The sequence below is a fragment of the Papio anubis genome, chromosome 8, assembly GCF_008728515.1.
Source record: "Papio anubis isolate 15944 chromosome 8, Panubis1.0, whole genome shotgun sequence".
NCBI lineage: Eukaryota > Metazoa > Chordata > Mammalia > Primates > Cercopithecidae > Papio > Papio anubis.
This window is the reverse complement of record NC_044983.1, coordinates 3,359,839-3,382,895: the sequence shown is the minus strand read 5'-3', so window position 1 is coordinate 3,382,895 and position 23,057 is coordinate 3,359,839. Positions and strand designations below refer to the sequence as shown.

The 23,057-nt window shown below is 38.7% G+C and overlaps 1 protein-coding gene across 4 annotated transcripts in view; it reads left to right on the top strand.

The window, feature by feature from the left end:
• Nucleotides 1-23,057, top strand: part of CSMD1 (CUB and Sushi multiple domains 1) — a 2,034,404-nt gene that overhangs the window by 1,510,008 nt on the left and 501,339 nt on the right. For all 4 annotated transcript variants that reach the window (XM_031669914.1, XM_031669913.1, XM_031669915.1 and 1 more), the window contains one exon: nt 17,420-17,532. In XM_031669914.1, coding sequence (XP_031525774.1) covers nt 17,420-17,532 — 113 coding nt within the window. The remainder of the gene's footprint in view (nt 1-17,419; nt 17,533-23,057) is intronic.

The window sequence follows — 23,057 nt, the reverse complement described above, 5'->3', positions numbered from 1 at the left end:
GAACCCCTGGTGTTAATACAAAGGGATCTTTGTAGACTTTGTCCGGATCCCCAGTGGAAACGTTTTGCAAATCTATAGTAAAATGTCACAACCAGGATATTCACCTTGATATGATCCACTGATCTTATTCAGATTTCCTGTTTTATTTTATTTTATTTTATTTTTATTTTTATTTATTTATTTATTTATTTATTTATTTATTTTTTGAGGCAGAGTCTCGTTCTGTCACCTAGGCTGAAGTGCAGTGGCACAATCTCAACTCACTGCAACTGCCGCCTCTCAAGTTCAAGGGATTCTCATGCCTCAACCTCAGAAGTAGCTGGATAACCGGCATGCACCATCATGCCCAGCTAATTTAATTTCCCGTTTTATTTATATTCATTTGTGTTTCTCTCTCTCTCTCTCTCTCTCTCCCATTTTATTTATATTCATTTGTTTCTCTCTCTCTCTCTCTCTGTCCCATTTTATTTATATTCATTTGTTTCTCTCTCTCTCTCTCTCTCTCTCTCTGTGTGTGTGTGTGTGTGTGTGTGTGTTAGTATGAAGTTCTATACAATTTCACTACCTGTTTAAGTTCATGTATCCACCACAGTCAAGACACAGGTAATCTCTAATACCCCAAAGGTCCCTCATGTTTTCTTTAATAATAGTAGCCAACTCCCTGTTTTCTACACTTAAACCTGACCCCTGCCAACCATTATCTCCACTCCAGCTCTAAAATTTTGTCATTGCAAGAACGTTACATAATTAGAAGCATGTAGTGCCTTACCTTCTATGACTGCTTCTCACTCAGCAAAATTCCCTGGACGTTGTGTACTGCAATCGTTTCTTCCCGTTTTTTGCTGACTAGTATTTTGAGGTATGAATGTTGCACAGTTTCTTTTTAGTCACCCACTGACGGACACCAGGATTGCTTCTAGTATTTGACTATTACGAAGAAAGCTACTATGACATTTGTGTATAGGTTGTTGTGTAAACGTGAGTTTTTATTTCTCTTGGAAAATTACTGAGGAGTGTGATTGCTTGAGTTGTATGTTGGTTGTATATTTAGTTTTGTAGGAAACTGCCCAACTATTTTCCAGCATAGTTCTCCCACGTCACAGCCCATGACGTTAAGTGGCTCTCATGCTCACGCCGTCCCCAAAATTGGTTTTATCATCACTTTTTCTGCTCCAAAAGGTGTGTAGTGACACCTCTTTGTGGTTTAAATTTGCATTTTAACCACTGATGGCTAATGATGATGAGCATTTTGTCAGGTGCTTATTTACTATCTGACATCCTCTTTGGCAAGATGTCTAAGTCTTTTTCCCATTTTCTAAGTGGATGTATCTTACCATTAAGTTTTGAGAACTCTTTGTATAGTCAAGATATTAGTACTTTGTAGAATACATGGTTTGCAACTATTTTTTTCTCAGTCTGCCGTTTGTCTTTTTACTTTCTTCATGTGAGTTTCAACACATGGCAAAGGTTTTAATTTTGGTGGAGTCAAATTTATGGGCTTTCCCATAATGGCCAATGTTTTGCTGTCAAGTCTAAGGATTCTTTGCCTAGCTGTACTTTACAGAGGAGTCCTCCTATACATTTTCCTAAAAGTTTTACAGTTTTACATATTACATTTCAGTCTCTTATCCCTTTTGAGTTAGTTTTTGTATATGGCATGAGACAGAGGTTGAGGTTCCTGGTTTGCCCTGCAGTTCCTGTGTCCAGTGGCTCAGGAGCATTTGTTGAAAGGACTCTCCTTGCTCCATTGAACTGCTTTTCTGCCTTCATCAAAAAATAGTTAGATATATTTGGGTGGGTCTATTTCTGAGTTCTCTCATCTGTTACACTGATGTGTCTAGTCTTCTACCAATGCCACACATTACTGATTACTGGAACTGTTTAGTAAATGTTAAGATCAGGTGGAGTGACGCTTCTCACCTTATTCTTCATTGTCAAGAGACTTAGCTATTCTAGGGCAGGTGCCACTCTACATGGGTTTGAGAATACCATGTAGATATATACATGTATACTCCCAGCAAGGCTTTATAAAAACATTGCTGGGATTGTGATAGGAATTACATTAAAGCTATTGATAAATTTGGAGAAAACTGACATGTTTACGATGTTAAATCTTTCAACTCATGAACACTATGTATCCTGCGAATCATCAAATGTTTCTTTTTTGGTGTTAGCTCATATATCACATTCTTTCTTTAGCCTCTTCCGATGGTGGATGACATTGATTGATTTTTTAAAAAATTGACTCAGCCTTGCATAAATGGAATAAATTCTACTTCATGATTGTGTATAATTTTTTGTACATTGTTGGATTCACTTTTCTAATATTTTGTTGAGGATGTTTTCAACTACATTCATAAAAGATATTGGTCTATAGTTTTCTCTTTCTTTTTTGTACTGCGTTTGTCTGGCTTTGGTATCAGTTTAATACTAGCCTCATTATAAGATTTTAATGGCTATAAAATATTTTCTCTTTTGTTACTTTCTGCAAGAGTCTGTGAAAACGTGATGTTAATTGTTCCTTATAAATTGGTAGAATTTTCTAGTGAAACCATCTGGATCTGAGGATTTTGTTTTTGGAGAACATGTTAGCTGTAACATTAATTTCTATAATAAAGGACTATTCAGATTGTATATTTTATCTTGGTTGAGTGTCGGTAATTAATAGTTTTTGATAAATCAGTTTATATTTAATAACACGTTGAATTTATGAATTTAAAGTTGTTTATAATATTTCCTTATTATCTTTGTAATGGCTGATGAATCTGTAGTAATATCCACTATTTTATTTCTGATATTTGTCATTGTTCCCTTCTATCTCTCTATCTCTTGCTTTCTCTTTTTCTGACTTTCTGCTCGTCTTCTTATGGGTTCATCAATTATATTATTTTTCAGAGAAAATATTTGTTTCATTATTTTTTCCACTGTTTCTCTATTTCTATTTCATTAATTTAGACCTCTATCACACTCTTCCTCCTACTTCTTTAAATCTATTTTGCGTTACTTTTGCTAGAATCTTGAGGTAAGAACTTAAGTAATTTTTTCATTCTTTTCTAATATCATTTAGTGCTATAAATTTTCCTCTTGGCACTGTTTTATCTGCATTCCACATATTTTTATATGTTGCGTTTTTATGTTCACTTCATTCTATGTATTTTTTTAATTTCACTTGAGACTTTCCCTTTGAATCATGGATTATTTAGAAACATGTTATTTAATTTCCATGTGTTTAGAAATTTTTCTAATGCCTTTTAATCACTGATTTCTACTTTGATTCCTTTGTGATCAGAGAATAAATTCTCTATTATTTCAGTTCACTTGAATATGTCAGGATCTATTTTCTGGCCCAGGGTGTGATTTATCTTTGTCAGCTTTTCATAGGGGTTTGAAAAACATGTGTATTGAGTTGAGAGTTCTGTATTCGTCAGTTAGATCCTGTTGGTTGATGGAATTTCCTTTGTGATCTTTTCTGCCTGCTTTCTAAGGGTACTGAAGTTTTCATCTATACTTGTGGAGGTTGCTATTTTTCTCTTAGCTGTATCAGTTTTTGCTTCTTGTCGTGAAGCTCTGATATTTGGTTTGTTCACTTTGAGGATTGTTCCATATTTCTGGTGGGTCAATCCTTTTATTATTTTGTGATGTCCCTTTTTGTCTCTGATATTTTTATTTGCCTTAAGTCTACTTCATCAGGTATTAACATAGACACTCCTGCTTTTTATTTTATATATATATATATATATTTTTTTTCCTGAATGCCTTTTTGAGACGGAGTCTTGCTCTGTCGCCCAGGCTGGAGTGAGTGGCCGGATCTCGGCTCACTGCAAGCTCCGCCCCCCAGGTTCCCGCCATTCTCCTGCCTCAGCCTCCCGAGGAGCTGGGACCACAGGCGCCGCCACCTCGCCCGGCTGATTTTTTGTATTTTTTAGTAGAGACGGGGTTTCACCGTGTTCGCCAGGATGGTCTCAATCTCCTGACCTCGTGATCCGCCCGCCTCGGCCTCCCAAAGTGCTGGGATTACAGACTTGAGCCACCGCACCCAGTCACTTATTATTAATATTTACATGGTATTTCTTTTCTTCCTTTTATTATCAATATGCCTGGGTCATTGACTTTGACATGTATTTTAAGCCTCATGTAATTGGGTAATTTTTTTAATACATTCTGCCTTTTTCTGACATTTGAGTGGCATATCTAGACCATTTATATTTAAGGTAATTATTGATAGGTTTAGTGCTTTGTCTGGCATTTTATTATTTGTTTATTTCTGTTTCTCATTCCCCTTTTATTGCTTTTCTTGCCTTCATAGGGGTTATTAAGTTTTGTTTTCTAATTCTTTCTTGGCTTATTTATGGTATATTTTCATGTATTTCTTTGTAGCTTTCAAAGTGATTGTTCTGGGCATTACAGTAAACATATGTGACTTGTAATAGTCTAGTGATACATTTGTTTACTGCTGTAACTATAGAGTATTCCACAAACTCGGTAGCTCAGAACAGCAGAAATTTGTACTCTCAGTTCTGGAAACCAGAAGTCCAAGTCAGGTTTGCTAGGCCAGCATCAAGATGTGGGCAGGGCTGGAACCACTTCAAAGGCTCTGGGAGAGAATTCATCCCTTCCTTCTTCCAACTTAGGGCAGTTGCTGGCATTCCTTGGCTTGTGGCCACATGAACCCACTCTGCACTCAGAGTCATGAGACCATCTTCTCCTCTGCCTGAAGTCTCCTTCTGCCTCTCTCTTATATGGATACTAGTGGTGGCATTTAGGGCCCACCTAGATCATTCAGGATAATCCCCCACATTTAGATCCTTAACTTGGTCACATGTGCAAAATCTTTCATCTAGAAAGTAAGATTCACAGATTTGAGGGATGAGGGTGAGGGCAGGAGTGGACAGGAGTGAGGCCATTACTTACCTTACTACAACTAATGCCAACATTTGCCACTTGAAGTATGGAAACCACGCTTGCATTTAGGGCCCTTTACCCCTTCAACTTTTTAAAATCATCATCTGAAGTACCAGAAAGTGTTCTAATTGTTTCAATTATTAAGTAAGATTTATAGAATTCATGGTAAACAAAATGTCCATTTTATATTGTATAGATTCCTCTTGTTTTTTCTCTTTTGAAAACACAAGTAGAAGTTTCTTTTCTTTTCTTCTTCACTTCTTTTCTTTTTGAACACTGTCCTTGAGCCAACCATTAAGGGCAGGTCTACCACCTACACTTTTTTTTGTTGTTTGTTTGTTTGTTTTGTTTTGTTTTGTTTGAGACGGAGTCTCGCTCTGTCCCCCAGGCTGGAGTGCAGTGGCAAGATCTCGACTCACTACAAGCTCCGCCTCCCGGGTTCACGCCATTCTCCTGCCTCAGCCTCCCGAGTAGCTGGGACTACAGGTGCCGCCACCATGCCCGGCTCATTTTTTGTATTTTTAGTAGAGACAGGGTTTCAGTGTTAGTCAGGGTGGTCTCGATCTCCTGATCTGATGATCTGCCTGCCTCGGCTTCCCAAAGTGCTGGGATTACAGGCATGAGCCACTGCGCCCAGCCTACTACCTACTCTTAATTTGTAACAACAAATTCTTTGCCTGATAATTTTTTTAAGTTCCCTTTATTTCTAAAGGATAGATTCACTGAATCTAGAATTTGTAGTTGACAGTTCTTCCTTCTGGCCTCCAGGATCCCAAACGGGAAAATCATTGTCCTTGAAGTAGATTTTCCTGTAGGTAACATTTTGTTTCTTTTTGGTTATCTTTTTCTGTCTTTAGTTTTTAAAAGTTGGATTAGATGTGTCTTGGAATGGACTTCTTTGGGTTTATTTTTGAGAGGTTAACTTAAATTATTTTTGGTCTGTAAGTTCATGTGTTTTGCCAAATTTGGGATGCTTTCAGCAATTTTTTTTTAATAATTTCAACACCATCATCTAGCTCATCTCCTGGAGTTCCAATGATAAAAATAGTTGGAATTTTTTTTTTTTTTTTTTGTCCCACAGGCCTCTGAAGTTTTATTCCTTTTCCTTTTTAGTTTTTATTTTTGAGACAGAGTCTTGCTCCATTGCTCCAGGAGGCTGGAGTGGCACGATCTCAGCTCACTGCAACCTCCGCCTCTTGGGTTCAAGCAATTCTCCTGCCTCAAACTCCTGAGTAGCTGGGACTACAGGTGCATGCCACCACACCTGGCTTTTTTTTTTTTTTTTTTTTTTTTTTTTGTATTTTAATAGAGATTTCACTGTGTTGCCCTGGCTGGTCTTGAATTCCTGAGCTCAGGCAATCCTCCCGCCTCAGCCTCCCAAAGAGCTGGGATTACAGGTGTGAGCCACTGCGCCCAGCCTCTTTTCTATTTTTTAGTCTATTTTCTCTCTGTTGTTCATGTAGGAGAATTCCATGAATCTCAAGTTCACTGATTCTATTATTGCTCATTTCAATTTTAATATTAAGCAAATCTAGCAATTCTTAGTCTTCTATTATTGTGTTTTTAGTTCTATAATTTCCTTTTAGTTCATTTTTATAACTTATTTGTTTACTTAGATTTTTTTTTTTCATTTGTTTGCAGATAATTTGTAAACAATCACTGAAGCATTTTTAAGAGACCTGGCTTTAAAATCCAACCTCTGATTCATTTCAGTTGGGGTTGGCTGATTGTCTTTCATCATTTAAGCCATGATTTCCTTGGCTCTTGGTGTGATGATTGTGTCCCGGCTCTTCTGTCTGTCATGTTATATATTGCTAAGTACTACTTACATCTTTCATTGGGTTGATGAAAAAGCAGTTGTGGTTTTTGCCATTGAAAGTAATGGCAGGCCAGGCGCAGTGGTTCACACCTGTAATCCCAGCACTTTGGGAGGCCGAGGTGGGTGGATCACCTGAGATTGGGAGTTCAAGACGAGCATGACCAACAAGGAGAAACCCAGTCTCTACCAAAAATACAGAATTAGCTGGGCTGGTGGTGCATGCCTGTAATCCCAGTTACTTGGGATGCTGAGGCAGGAGAATCACTTGAACCTGGGAGGCGGAGGTTGCGGTGAGCGGAGATCATGCCACTGTACTCCAGCCTGGGCAACAAGAGTGAAACTTTGTCTCAAAAAAAAAAAAAAAAAAAGTAATGGCAAAGATTGCAATTGCTTTTGTATCCACCTAATATTTTAGCAAGTAAGCACCTTGTTTAGGCTTGGCATGTGGATCTCAGCCTATTTTGTGGGCAGGGGAGGAGATTCCAATGATAATTTGACTATCAGAGCCTTCAAGGTTTTACTTTGATCTGCTCAGTGGATTTAGTGCCCAAGGAGGCTCCACTGCTCTCTGCTGGTGCTGGCTGAGGGGGCAGAAGGATTTCCCAGGCTTGGCATGCATGGGGTGGGGTGGGCTGGGGGAGACGTTTGCGAGCAGATGAGGGAGGTCGGAGGGACCTCTCTTTCCAGTGCCCCCTCATCTATTCCACTCCCTCTGCCCCTGCGTCTGGGTGGGGAGGAGACCTAGTCTCAGACCTATAGGGACGAAGGGCCTTCCCAGGTGAGATCACTTACATAGCTGCATCCCTCTTGCAGGTTCTGCCTTCTTAGGTATTTTCCTTTGACAAGACAGCCCTGGGACCCCAAGGAATGTGAAGCCTTCCTTGGATGCTTGTTGTTGGTGTGGCTCTCATGTCCATTTTCTTTGTGTGGTGCTGCCTGTCTGGTAGTCAGACGGGTCCCAGTTGCATCTGGAGAAGGAATGGGCTTGCTGGAGTCCTTCTGTTGCCTGGTCAGGGGTGGAACACAGCAGGTCGGGTGGCCTTCTGTTTGTGGTAGCCCACAAGTCACCCCATGCTCTGCTGTTTCTCTGGTCCTGGGTCCCAGGCCAGCTTGTCTTTCTCCTATCACTTTTTAGCAGTGTCTTCTGGTAGCTTCCTGCGCCATTACCAGGCCTGATACTTGTGTTTTATACGGAGTGGGGTGGAAGAAAGTATCCTCCATGCCATGAGGACTGGCAGTCCGTATCCGTTTAAATAGTGTGGGCTGCACTCAGTAAAGGGACTCTGTAAAGTCCCATCACTTTGGGCTTCGGTCAACTTTTATTTTCCCCTTTGATCTGCAGGATCATGAGGTTTGGATTAGATCTTTTTCATGCAGTTCCACACATGAACAATTTCCAATTCTGATAATGTTTAGTGGATTTAAAATAGCGATTGCAAATGACTGATATAAGTCAGATCACCTTCTATGCCACCTGGCTGTAATGGATTTCAGCACAGTAAATAAAGTCTGCCATACTTGAATGAGGTGGGTGCATGAGTCAAAGTAAATGAAATCAAAAGCTTGTTCTAATTTCATGTTGATACACGTGGGGAAATGATAATAACTTCAGTGTATCTATGAGTTGCCTTCCGTTTTAACATTGTATTTAATATGATTATTTATTCAATAAAAGCATTCCCTTGACTTATTTTTCAGTCAGGTTAGTTTATCAATCAGATTCCTGCTCCTTTCCTCCTGTCCTGGCCCTCTGCAGTGGTACATATCATGTAAATGAACATGGAATCAGTCACTGCCGTGTCCTGGGAGCCCGGCTAGGTGCTGGGTAGGTGGAGAACCTGTAACTCACTTTAGTTGCTCTCAGTGCCCACTCAGTACTGTATCGGAAGATATGTGAGAGACCCAAGAGTGCAAATATGGCCTTCCAGAACTTAAATGCCTTCTGGCTTGGCTTATCAAACAACCGAGTTGACTTCTACCTCTGCCCCTGGCTGCTTTGCACCTGCCAATTTGTACCGGAGATGTTTATCAACACATCTCTGAAACTCATTACTGGTGTTTTACTGCATCCTCAAGAGGAACGACTCTGCCCAGGTACCCAGGTGCCTGAACAGATAGTACCGTGTCTTTACTTATCCTTATTAATCCCCAGCTTACCCTGTATCTACCCAATTAAGGCAAGTAGTCAATTAAATCATACAATTAAGTAACTGTGTTTTCTCCATGTTCTGAATGATTTATGCCATTCATGGACATTAAAGGAACATAAAGACTTCAAAGTAGTTCAGTTTTAGGCAAGTTTTTATCTTAAGGGCAGGCTTTACTTTTCCATTGACCATTTTACAATTGTAATCAGTATATTAGAGGCTTAGCACATCCCCCTTTTTTTAAATTCACGTACATGCCCATAAAATCCAGGCATCTCATCTTGCAGGTGCTAAGGTGCTACGTTGCATCAGTGTTGTATTTTGACAGCTTTGTGACACATGCAGAATTATTCTTCAGGTCTGAACAAATTATTCAGTAAAGTATATACAGTAAAGTAGAACTTTTTGTGTGTGCAGATCTATGACTGTAAATACATGTATAGATTTGTATAACCACCAGCAAAATCAGAACATAGAACATTCCCTTCACTTCAAAATACGGCAGTATCCCTTTGTGGTGTGGTGACAGGCTCCCCCACCGTAAACCCTGAACTACTTACTGATTCCCTTTTTTTTCCCTTTTTTTTTTTTGGAGATGTAGTCTCGCTCTGTTGCCCAGGCTGGAGTGCAGTGACACAATCTTGGCTCACTGCAACCTCTGCTTCCCAGGTTCAAGCCATTCCCTTGCCTCAGCCTCCCAAGTAGCTGGGATTACAGAAGCCTGCCACCAAACCTGACTAATTTTCATATTTTTAGTAGAGATGGAGTTTCACCATGTTGGCCAGGCTGGTCTCGAGCCCCTGACCTCAAGTAATCTGCCCGCCTTGGCCTCAGAAAAGTGCTGGGATTACAGGAGTAAGCCACCGCGCCTGGCTGATTCATTATTTATCCTTGTAATTTTGTCTTTTTGAGAATGTCACACCAATGAGTATATGTTCTATGTAACCTTTGAGATTGCAAGCGGAAAAGCCAAGTGGTACAGCATCCTGAAAAATAGGTTGGTAGTTTCATATGAGGCTAAATATACATCAATCATATGACCCAGAAATCCCACTCCTAAGTATTTACCCTAGAAAAATAAAATTTAGACCACATGAATGTTTATAGTAACTCTATTCATAATTGCCAAAATAGAAACATTGTAAATATTCTTTGGCAGGGAACTGGAAAAACACATGTCTATTCTTACAAAAGAATTATACTCAGTGCTCCCAAAAACAAGCAACTGATACACACAACAACATGGGAATTTTACTGGGTTATGCTGATGAAAGATTTCAGAGTCAGAGTTAGGTTTTATCCATCTGTTGCTTTGTTTTTGTTTTTTGGTTGAGCCAAGGCCTCGCTATGTTGAACTCCTGGACTCAAGTGGTCCTCCCACCTTAGGCTCCTAAAGTGCTGGGATTACAGGCATGAGTCACCACACCCAGCCCTTAACACATGTATTTCACGTAGATTAGAATAGAACTATTGAACCATTTAGCAAGGTCCAAAGGAAAGATTTGTTCAGAGATGAGATTGTTCTTGTCTACACAGTAAAATCGCAAGTAACCAAAGCGTCATGAAGTTACTGTATCTTATGGTTGTCATTAAGCTTTCAAGAACAATGACACATTTGCATTGGAAAGAGTTTAGTTACACTGTCAAAGAGTTAAATGTACTCACAAAGTGCCCTAATTGTAAGACAGGAACAAATACATAATCAAATGTCATTTCCTTCATTTCGGGTTAACCACTTCACATACTTGAAATTAGAGTCATAATCACTGCTGATTTCAGTTCAACATTGATACTGACTGCACCCAGACATATCAATGTGAGACAGCAGTATCGTCACCGAAATCTATGCAAAAGATCATAGAATTTTAGATCTGAGGAATTCCTTCAAGGTAGATTAATACAATTCTCTTGTTTCGTAGATGAGGAACCTGGAATAGAGAGAAAATGATTTAGCTGAAATCACAGGTGAATTAATGACAGAGCCGTAACAGAACTCCAAATGTTAAGCCCTTGGTGTGCTGCCTAAAATACCACTAAGATTTAAATCATTATTTGGAAATATTCCTATAAAATTTAAACATGTAACTGTATAATGAATACAATATAGATTTAATTTATATTTTTATTGATTGATTTATTTTTAAAATGTGTATGTTATTTACTAGCGACTAGGGATAAAGTGGCCAAGAGACATAAAATTGTACCCAGAGAGCTCAGAATTTGAAAGAAGGTGGAAGTTGAAGCAGATGTCTATGAAACTGAATTGCATGAAGGATTCTACGATGACTTAGAGGCAAAAAGTCCTAATCTGGCTTAAGAGGGTAAGAAATGCCCAGTGAGAATCGTCAGAGTCTTCAAAGACTCTCAGCAGGAAGAATTGACATTCCATCCAGGGATTTCAGGGTTTGCAAAGCCCTGGGAACTGAGAAATGCCATCATTTTGGAGAATGAGGAAAAATAAATATGGCTGGAGCGGAACACACCTGGGAGATGACAGAGTTTTGGACTGCAGGGCTTGGGGGCGAAAAAGCAGGCTGCTACGATATGATGGCTTATTTCTCCAAAATAAAATTATATTTTCTTCTATCAAAAATAGATCAATTATTTAGTATTTCATTAGGATAACTTTATTTTTAAGTTTAAATCAGAACAATATGTGCCATAGAGTCAACTTGGGGAAAAATTGAGCTATGTTAAAGAAAACAAGACTAATTATGTAACTATATGTTATGATGAATGTTAAAGTATAGTAAGTTCCCACTTAACATCATTAATAGGTCTTTGGAAACTGTGACTTCAAGTAAAACTCTGTATAACAAAACGAATTTCCCCTTAGGCTAATCGATATAAACAAGAGTTAAGTTCCTACAGCATATTTCTGCTCACAAAAAGCATCACCAAACTTCTGCATAAAGAACAAAATACTCCTAATATTAAACATTTAAATAAATTTGAGCTATACACACTTTTAAGAAAGATTAATGAACACAAGTAAGATTACTGTTTACCTAAGTTTTGGTGGATGGATGAGTAACAGTCTTAGGGGTGGAGTTTGGTTACATCAAGGGATACATAAATTTTTTTTGCCAAGAGAACATTGTCAGGAAAACCTCCTCCTCCAGCAGAGGTCGAAAACATGTACATATGTGACAGCTCCCTGAGCACTTTCCTATTGCATTGTTTATTGTCCTGCATTTGTATGATTATCATATACTTGACACATTTTTATTTGACAACAATTTATATTCATTCATTCATTCTTTTTCCAACCAGCTCATTAGCTAATGCCAATAAACCTCACATGCACAGCTTTGGGATGTGGGAGAAAACCTGGGAGCAAACCCAGGCAGACATGGGGAACATGCCAACCCCACTGATACGGTTTGGCTCTGTGTCCCCACCCAAATCTCATCTCAAATTGTAATCCCCATAATCCCCATGTATGAGGGAGGGACCTGGTGGGGGGTGACTGGATCATGGGGGCCATTTCCCCCAAGCTGTTCTCATGATGGTGAAGGAGTTTTCACCAGATCTGCTGGTTTTGTATGTGTTTGACAATTCTTCCTTCACATGCTCTCTCCTGCTGCCATGTAAGACATGCCTTGCTTCCCTTTCACCCTCTACCATGATTGTAAGTTTCCTGAGGCCTCCCCAGCCATGTGGAACTGTGAGTCAGTTAAACCTCCTTTCTTTATAAATTACCCTGTTTCTCGGTCTTGGATAATATATTTACAGCAGTGGGAGAGTAGACTGATACACCCATACAGACGCCACCCCTGCTAGGAATCTATTTCCTTCATCAATATTATAATGAAATGACGTTGAACAAAATGACTGTATTTGAGCACCTACTGTATGTAATCAAAGCCCGCATCGATTTTGTTTTTTAGTTAGAAATTATTATTTTGAAAATCCTGTTTCAAACAGATAAGCAGTTGCAAAGGGCAACAATATTGCTTGCTTCTTTGTTTTAAAGAAATCATTTCTCAGTGTTAGCAAGCCAAAATAGTTCTGGAAACCTGAAAGAGGAACAAAAGTTCTTTTGTTTTAAATAATTATAAAATAACTTATAAAAATTTAAAAATAAATAAAAAAGTGGTTTTTTATGGTGTGTAATTTTTGTAAGTTAATTAGCTTTAAAATAACTATAATAAGCTGTAATTACAGTTCTTCTCATAAATATAACTGTCACATAGCAGGCTTAAAATAAATTCCAAAATGAGTAATAACCATAAACCTGATTTGACATTTGATTGAATGAACTTTGTGCGGAATATGGCAGTATGCTTGCTGACTGTTTCATGCAAATGAACAAAGCAACATAAGATTAAATTAAAGCAAAATTCAGTACAGAACTTAGGAAATTAAATATATTGACTTAGAGGTATGTCTAAAGTAGTTGGATAGACAGTATGAGTCTTTTCAATGTGTAATAATTTTCTACATGACAATTAAGTTTTTAATAAGTTAAAATCAAGTCGGATGTCTAGAGGAGATAAAATGCCAGAATCAGGAGACAGAGTTAGGAGCCTACTTCAGTGGGGTGGGTGTGAGATAGTCAGTGTTCAACCGAGAGGTTGGAAATGGGAGAAAACAATGGTGCAAAAAACATCAAAGAAATACAAGGCAAATAAACTCCCCCAACAGTTACTTCCAGTGGCTGATGACTGGTGACATGAAAAGAATAAAAAAAAAAAACGGGAGATTTTGAGAGGCAGGTATTTCATGTTTTGACTGCCTTCAATGTTTTCCCCCTTATACTTATGAATAAAGTTATCCACTGAGAACAGAAGAAATAAGGGCTGGGAATGGTGATGACTTAGGACAATAACAAATGGCAATAGGAAAAATACACTGACTATAATTCAGGAAAAAAATGTGGCACCGTGTGACTAGTTTGAGTATGGAAATCATAAATATATATCAGTATACATCAGCAAGTTCTTCATCATCTTTCTTGTGCACACATATGGGAAGATATAGAATGGATGGTTGGATCCATCTCGAGTTTGGGTTTTGTCAGAGATGGGATGGATTGGAAGTAGATTTTAACACAATTAAGGGGCTGGAAAGACAGAAGAGCAGAGTAACAATCATGTTGTCCAGGCTGGGTAAAAAAGTGACAAAATCATTAGTAGTGGTCCCCAAGAATTGGGAAGTGTATTTCAGAAAGTACACTCTTATGATAGTTAAAAGATACTGCAGTGTGGTCAGAAAGAGGGGTTAGGTGCCTAAGTTTGTTATAAAGAGTAGCAAGGTGCAAGGTATGACCAGTGATTTCATACCTTGCACCTTGATGTCATACCTTGCAGTGGAGTGGAGAGAAAAGTTATTGGGTTAAAGAGCCGAGGATCCGTGAGTTACTTTACCAGAATTATCAGACTGCCCACAGGGAGCAGTGACAATAAGCCAGGGGCTACAGGAAGGGAGAGGATGATGATGGACGGCAGTAAGTCATGTTGCATGTTGCATGGTGGCATAAGTCTCGAAGTCAAAGGGGTGTAACAAGAGAGAAGCGAGTGGGAGTGGGAAGCACAGATCAGAAAGGTGCTGACACCACCTCTAAGCCCAAAGGGAGAAGGGAAAAACATTTTCCATGTGAACCACGCGCCCTGTGTATATTAACATGTAGGGAAAAATTAACGGCTGTGCACACATTCTTCTTTAACTGTATAATATTAAAATGGTACATTTTCTTTCCTCTTCCTTCTACCCAGAACCATGAATTGGACTTAAGATACATATTTTTCCTTTATATAATCATTTACCTTAAGGAATAGTAACAGAAGTCATTGAAGGAAGGAAAGAAGGAAGGAAGGAAGGGAGGAAGGAAGGAAGGAAGGAAGGAAGGAAGGAAGGAAGGAGAAGGGAAGGGAAGGAACTAAGCCAGATTCCAAATTTGATATAGAGAAAGCCCTGCAACCAATACTTACAGAATATAATTTGTTGTAATTGCATGAGGAACCCTTACCAAAATTGACTATATTTAAATCAAAACTGCTAATTTCTGACAAGGACTGGTATCTACACCACAATATATCAAGAGAGTTTTCAATATTTAAAAGGAAGAAAAGAGAGACCTCTCATTAAAGAAGATGTATTAATGGCAAATAAACACGAGACAATGTTTCACATCATTACCGATTAGTTAAATGCACATAGCTATTAGAGAAGCATAAAAAAATGCTGACAACAGCAAATGCCTATTAAGAATACAGAGAATCTGGAGTGCTCACACATTGCTGGTGGGAATGTACAACCAGTCTGGGGAAAAACTTGGTAGTTTCTTTAAACACTAAACGTGATTATACAATGCAGCTGTTGCGCTCTTGGGCTTTTATCTCAGGTAAATGAAGATTTATGCTCACACAAAAACCTGCACAGACATGTTCATAGCAGCTCTGAGTGTCATCTGCCAAAATGACTATCAGCCCAAATACCCTTAACCAGGTGGATGGTTAAGCAAACTGTGGTATATCCACAACATGACATACGACCCAGCAATAAAAGGGAACAAACTATTGGTATAAACAAAAACTGAGATAAATCTTCTGGGAATGAAGCTAAGTGAATAAAATCAAATCCCAAGTTGTTAAACACTGTGATTTCATTTGTATGATTTTTTTAAATGAGTAATTTAGAGAGGGAGACAGATTAGTGGTTGCCAGGGGTTAGGGACAGTGAAGGGGGTGTAGCAAGAGGGGCATCAGTGTGATTTTAAGGGCACAGCACCAGAGAATTTGGAGGGAATGGAGCTGCCCTGCATTGACTATGGTTGTAGATTCAGGAACCGAGATATGTGACGTGTTTGTGCAGAGCTACATACACAAATGTACACACAAAAAAGGAATAAAACAGGGAAAGTTTTAAGGAGGCTGGTAGACTGTATCGATGTCAATGTCCTAGTTGTTATAGTTTTACAAGATGTTACCACTGAGGGAAACTAGGTAAATAATACATGTGATCTCTTTATATTATTTTGTGCTACCTACCGCATGTGTGTCTACAATTATCTTAATAAAATTTCAAGAATTTAAAAATATTAATCATCCCCTACTTGTGTTTATACACAATGTAAATTATATGTAGAAACTGAAGTAAATGAAACACTACTACAAACAATAACATGAATACCTTTCACCAACATAAGGTTGAACAAAATGTTATATATAGTATGATTTCATTTACAAAAAAACTTTCAAGAAGATGTAAAACTGATAGTTTGGCAAGATGGGAGGAGAGGATGGTGATTGGGAGAAGGTACAAGAAGGCTTTGGGGTGTTGGTAATTCTCTAAGAGTTGATCTGTGTGGTGGTTCACTGTGTAAAAATTCACAGAGCTAGACATTCATGATCTGTGCGCTTTTTGGCTTGTTACACTTCAATAAATGTATGAATAAGAAAGAAAGAAAAAATATCTCTTCAAACAAATGAGCCAACAAAACAAGCAAACCGAAAAGAACAATCTTGCCAACAAAGACAAATCTTCAGAAAGAAATACATATTTAGTTACTGCACATCATTCACAGAAATATTTTCCTCTTTTCACTTTGTGTGTAACATTGCATGAGTTACTTCACAAATAATGACCGTTGTTCATCTTCCCTTGAAGAATCCAGTGCTCTGTGCTGCCTTAGGTGAGGATGTTGGATTGATAGACAGATCGTATGATTAATGGGGCAAATCATACGCTCACATTCCTGAAACTACTTTGGTGAAAGTCAAGCTTCCTATTTGATTAGGGACATTTGTTTTGGTTGAACTGATTTTTTTCTTATACTTTTTCTGTTTCAACATGCTTTTCTGCCAGCACGTTGAGTTCAGTCAATGGATTCAGTGTTTCTTTTCACTGGCTGACAACAGGCCCTATGTGACTGTTTTGTTAATACACGATGAATGCTTCATTGAAACTCACGTTTGGTGTGACCCAGACATTAATATGCAGGGGGAGTGTTCAATAAATGCTACCAAATCTATTTCAGCTATGCATGCTGTTCTTTTCAAAATTCTTTTAATGTGCAATTACCTATAATATATTTTAAAAGGAGAGTTTGTGATAAGTTACATACTAGTTCTAGACTAGACAATGAAAACCTTTTGTGAATGATCCCGTACAATTTCTTGTGATAAAGATGCTTTCTCTTTCATGGCTGGTGTTGCGCGATCCTGCAGCAACCGTGCACATCTCTAGTCACCTCAGATGAACAACTGTCCCTGATTTTTTCCAGGACTGTCCCAGTTTTAACACTGTAACTCCTGCACCTGGGGAAGCCCCTCAGTTCCAGGAAAATGGGATGGTTGGTTGCCCTAAGTTGATTTTTTAAAAGAAAATATACACATTGGCAGTCTTAGAGTAATTTCTGTAAAGCTCCAGTGATAGTGATGTTTGAATATTTATATCATGGACAAGAGGCTGTACAGTCTTTGAAAGAGGGTGTTGCTATCTATATTTCTAGGGTTTGGCTATTTAAAGCAGCAGGACCCTCCTTTGAGGTGGAAGTCGATGTACTTGTTGCCTTACATAAAGGCTTTGACATTTCTCTTCCATGCAGGCTCACAGGATCCAGTGTTCCTGACCTCATCGTGAGCATGAGCAACCAGATGTGGCTACATCTGCAGTCGGATGATAGCATTGGCTCACCTGGGTTTAAAGCTGTTTACCAAGGTAGGACGAGAACACTCTTAACAGAGTTTAAAGCTAGCATTCCAACAGAGGACAGAGACCATTCTGTATTGGTTAGGTATAAGTAAAATCAATAAGTCAAACAATGCTGATAAATAGGAATCATGATGGGAACTTCCTTAAAGTCTGCTAACACTCGCTTTTGTGAATGAGAATGTTTAACTTCTGAAAACTTGGCTTGCTGTGATATGTACTCTGATTATCCCAAAAGAAAGAGTGAGGTGAAGTATTAGGTGTAAGCTAGGAAACGTGGGCATATGTGTGGATCTTTTGACCATATCATATTGTCTGGTATTTCTCAAAACCTTTTTTTATGTGAGCAAACATAGAAAAGACAATATAATGAATCTGAAAAGGCTTACAATTATACATTTTATGAGCTAAATTCAAATATATGAAATGAAAGCTCTGTGCCTGTCATTGTTTTTGAGCAGTTTACAACTTTACAAGTTATAGAAAACTGATAGCAATGCAAACAATTTCTGAAGCATTGAAATGCAAATTAATTTCCTGTGAAAGAGATGCAGTTAATTATTGTCCTGTGGATACTGATTACTTTTAAATCTATTAGCAAATTTATTTCAGTATTTCTGATTGTCCATATATTTGTGATCTTTGGATTCTCCTTTGAAATAGTTTTTAAAATATCCTATTGGTTTCTTAGTAGCTGAGTTCCTTAAAATATTTGAACTGATGGATGTGTATGTGTATAGGTAAAAATGAGAATATTTATCTGGAGCTCTTGGAATTCTAGGTATTCTACTTTTTGAATTTGAGTAAACAGGCAGTATGTTCTTATTTTCCAAGTGTATATCATAGGATAGTTTTAGGAGCTGAAAAATGTAACAAGAAGTTATTACCCATGAAATCAATGAAGGAGATAATAAAAAAGCATCCACCAATCCTAAAACGACAAGCATGGTAGGGGATATTGTCATGAGTCCATGTGAGTGAACACGTCACAGCACGGCTGCTCTCTCTCTCAACTGAGAGACTGCTGAAAACCCAACTGAGGGGTGTTTAGATGGATTGTAAGGACCCCTTCTCTCCAGCTTCTAGCTGAGTCAGTTAACTTCCTCGGAGGCAGCAGCTCTCCACATTTTCTCATAGTCTCCCCAGACATTTTCAATGTGTGGGATAAAGGGTCACAATGTGGTGAGTGGACTCACCCAGGAGTGTCCTCAGCTACAGAGCATAAAATAGGTCCCTCCTTGCTGATACACGGGTGTGGTGGGGACTTCATGACCCTTTTTAATAAGAAATACTACAACAAAAAATGAATATTTACATCCCATTCAAAGATTAAAGCTAGAATGCAGAGGCAGGTGCTGACTACCTCCTGACATTTGGAGTTTTAGACCTGACCTTCAATTGAACTTTCATGTGACTGTGCAGTTATTCAAGAAAGTATGGTGGAGTTATAACATTTTCCACATGACCTACATTTGCTGCTGCCTTTGGTGGAATCTAAAATCATCAGTGAAATACCAAACACTTCCCAACAGGGCAAATTGCAGTAAATTCATTTCAGCAGCATTGAGATACACATCATCAGGTTTATGGTACCAGGAATAGGAGCCTCGTGCCCACACTGTGCATCCTTGACTATGAAGAGACATAAGTAGTCCCATTAAAAGGGAAACATTCTTCCATGTGTCATATTTCATTGTAAATGACCACACCGCGTTAATTATAATTGCATTTCACCCTAATTAGTCCTCTGGTAACAGTCTCAATAGCCACCTGTGAGATGTCATAAATGTGTGAATGGCCATCAGTCCTTGAGAGACAGCCAATTCAATGCCAGGTATTATCTTTGACAAAAGAATAATCCAAAGGTAAAAAGGTCATTCAAACCAGGTAACTAATATAACATTTGAGAATTTAAACAAAGTAAGGGATTATAATAGTAGAAGGCATTCTGAAAATGTGTTTTCAGAGTACTATATTAAGCTAACAGTTGTAGACAAAGTGCACATCACTTATAAAAGTGACCTTTATGCATATACATAATTTTATATTATTTGACTCAAAGCATAGTTGTTCATAAATTATATTATCAGAAAACAGGCCAGGCAGTGGGGCTGACACCTGTAATCATAGCACTTTGGGAAACCAAGGCAGGTGGATCACTTAAGGTCAGGAGTTCCACACCAGCCTGGCCAAGATGGTGAGACCCCATCTCTCCTCAAAATACAAAAAATTAGCTGTCTGTGGTGGGTGGGCACCTGTAATCCCAGATACACAGGAGGCTGAGGTAGAAGAATCGCTTGAACCCGGGTGGTGGAGCTTGCAGTGAGCTGAGATAGTGCCACTACACTCCAGCCTAAGTGACAGAGTGAGACTCCATCTCAAAAAAAGAAAAATATATATTTTCAGAAAACATATACAGCGTATATTTACATAGAGTTAAATGTTCTGTGTTTTGATGTTGCCTGATTTTCACTAACATCTAGAGTTAGGAACACAGCCTCTGGAGCTGGACTCCCCTCAATACTGGTTCTGCTGCTCAGTAACTGAACCTTAGTGTAAGTTGTTTAAACCCTTTGTGTATCAGACTCATCATTAGAAAAAAAAGTCATAGTAATCACAACTGCTTCATAATTTTATTGAAAAATCAACTGAGTAAAACATGGAAGGCTCATAACACATACAGTAAGAACTTAAAAAAGTGCTAGCTCTTATTTCTTTATGCATTTTCATTTTAATTTTGAGATTTTTCTACAAACATGATGTGTTCATTATATAAATAATAGTGTGCACAGTAAGACATGTAAATCCAACTGAGGGGTGTTTAGATGGATTGTAAGGACCCCTTCTCTCCAGCTTCTAGCTGAGCCAGTTAACTTCCTCAGAGGCAACAGCTCTCCATACTTTCTCATAGTCTCCCCAGACATTTTCAATGTGTGAACTCTCATACCTGGAGTCACAGTCAGTCCCTCAGACCACAAACCCTAGACAAACTGCTATGCAAGAAATGCCACATCATCTTATTTTAACATCAACTGGAATTTCTGAGACTCCATCCAAACAAAGTAGCTATCAATTTAACCTCACTCATTATGGAAGGCCACCCATATCAACCCTTACTGACCTACCTACTCCACCCTTGACAAGATATCAAGAGTAGCCTGAGTAGTGTAAAATATTTTGGGGGTCCTCAAATCTTCGGATCATACTTCTTACCCTAAGATGTTCATGGTCTCTGCTACCTTGGGCACTGTTGTCTCTGTGAAAAGCTCCCTGGAGGATGCTATCCTGGCACCCCAACTAACCCCCGCAAGCACACACGGTAATGGCCAGGGGGCTGCCTCAGGACACGAGGACCAGGAGGACCTTGGGTCCACTCTACCTACCTATGGCCTCCATCATCCTGGGCTTGTAGGCTTGGGCATGTCTGAGATTTCTCCGTTTGTGCTGTCTCTAACTCTGCAAAGACAATCCTTTCTCCTCCATCCCCTCAAGATGGCTGGAGGGTCTACTCAATTAATGGATCCTTTTAGAGGCATTTCTCAGAAAACAAGTAGGGTGGAAAAATGAAAACCAGCTCCTGTGCATCCCCTGAAAATCACAGTGAGTGGAGGACAGGCAGGGAGGGGCTCAGAGACTGAAAAACAACGGGGGTCCCTGCTGGCGAGGCCCCAGCAGCAAACACAAAAGAACAATTCGCAGAAACAAACACTCTTGCTAGACTTCAGTGGGCATGTGTATGTTATACAGAAAGTCTTATACATATTCCCTAATATAAAAGCCCGTGCATACATATCAGCATGTGCATGTATCTATAGCAATTATACACACACACAACGAGAGGAGTGTGAATTGATAATGTGCCCTAAGCAAATTATGGGGGAAAAAATGGAAAGTTTAAAAAACAAAGAGAGCTCTTGAAGGAGATCATATTAGGTGTCAGAAAGTGACGGGAGAGAGGTAAGCATTATTTAAAACCATTTTACAGATGAAAATACTGAATTAAAAATAATCTGTTCAAAAGCCCAAATGCTAAGAAGCAGGATGTAAATAAATTATGGTAGAGCCATGTAAGGCAGCACTGACCATTCATAAACAAACTCTATGTAGCTAATATATATATTTAAAACAAATTTTACATACACAATTTATATATAAGTTAGCTATATATATATGGATTCTACCTGTGTAAAATTTATATACTTATAAATCATTTATTTATTCAGTGGGCATGTGTATGTTATTTATGTATTTATAAATCATATTTATAATAGGTAGAATCCATACAAAGAGTAAGTCTCAGAATACTATATAAGAAAAGATAATGTAAGCCCAGGGCATAGTTTCTTCATTTTATATTTGAAAATAAAATATATATTATATATCATAGCAGCTGATTATTAGTCAACAGAAAAAAAGAAAAATCCCTATTCTCAACTTAAAGTTGGGTTCCCTCATTACCACTGTGGCTTCTATCCATGAGGAAAGTTAACAAGAAGCAAACTTGATCCCTGGATATTTTTACAAGCAATTACATGTTTGCTATTATAGTGGTCCCACGTTTTTATGGCTTCTCTGTTTATAGGAAAGTGAGTTGACTCTGAAGCCTTTTTTCGTTACGAAAAGAATATTCAGTTCGAGTTCATCACACAAGTTGATGAACTGCACCTCCACAAATCATGTTTCATGTAATTTGCCATAGCTATTTACATTCTAGCAGGGGGTAAATTAAAGGAACTCTTCCCTGTGATGTGCTACTGTGTAGTCAAATCAAGACCTATTTCGGGCTAATACTAAGAGTTATTCCAGTCAAATTATTTGAGTTCAGTATCACCATTTCATACAAGGAACAGAATTGTCTCCTATGTCCGATGACTAAATTGATAATAAGAGAGTGGAAGTTAGTGTAGGCATCTCAGTCTGTAGCCAAGGGTCTGTGCTCCTAGGATGAATGAGGAAATGAGGCCGTGTGTTATACTGAATACAGGAATGTAGGAGATGGTTCAAAAAGCAGCATCTTTACCGTTCTTGGCAGATGGAACTTCTGAGGCAGCATTGATGTTATGCAATCTTGAAGGTGCTTCTCATCTCGCGTGGTTGGACTGGCACGATGACCCAGCCCAGTCTCGCCCGTCTTCTCTAGGTGAGAAATTATGCACATTGAAAAGCGTCCAAGTGCAATGATGGCACACGGCGAGGTCCCTGAACCCAGGACAGCTCGCTGGTCCATGTGGAAAGTGAGCTCGTGACCCTGTCCTTGTGAGCAGGAAGTCAATACGCTACTCAAAATCAGGTGAGACAGTGCCTGCCAGAATAGTAGAGTGACTTCTAAAACCCTAAAGAGAAGGTGACGCTGCAGGAAGTGGCTTCAAATAACCTTTTGTTGTCGTGTGGGAATGCCCAGTTGACCATCACAAAGCGTTTATAATGTGTACCTCCTTTTTCACAACAGATACAGCCTTATCTCTAAGGTGGATGTAACTTTTGTTGTTGTTGTTGTTGTTGTTGTTTTCAAGGGCTTGACTTAAATCTATGAC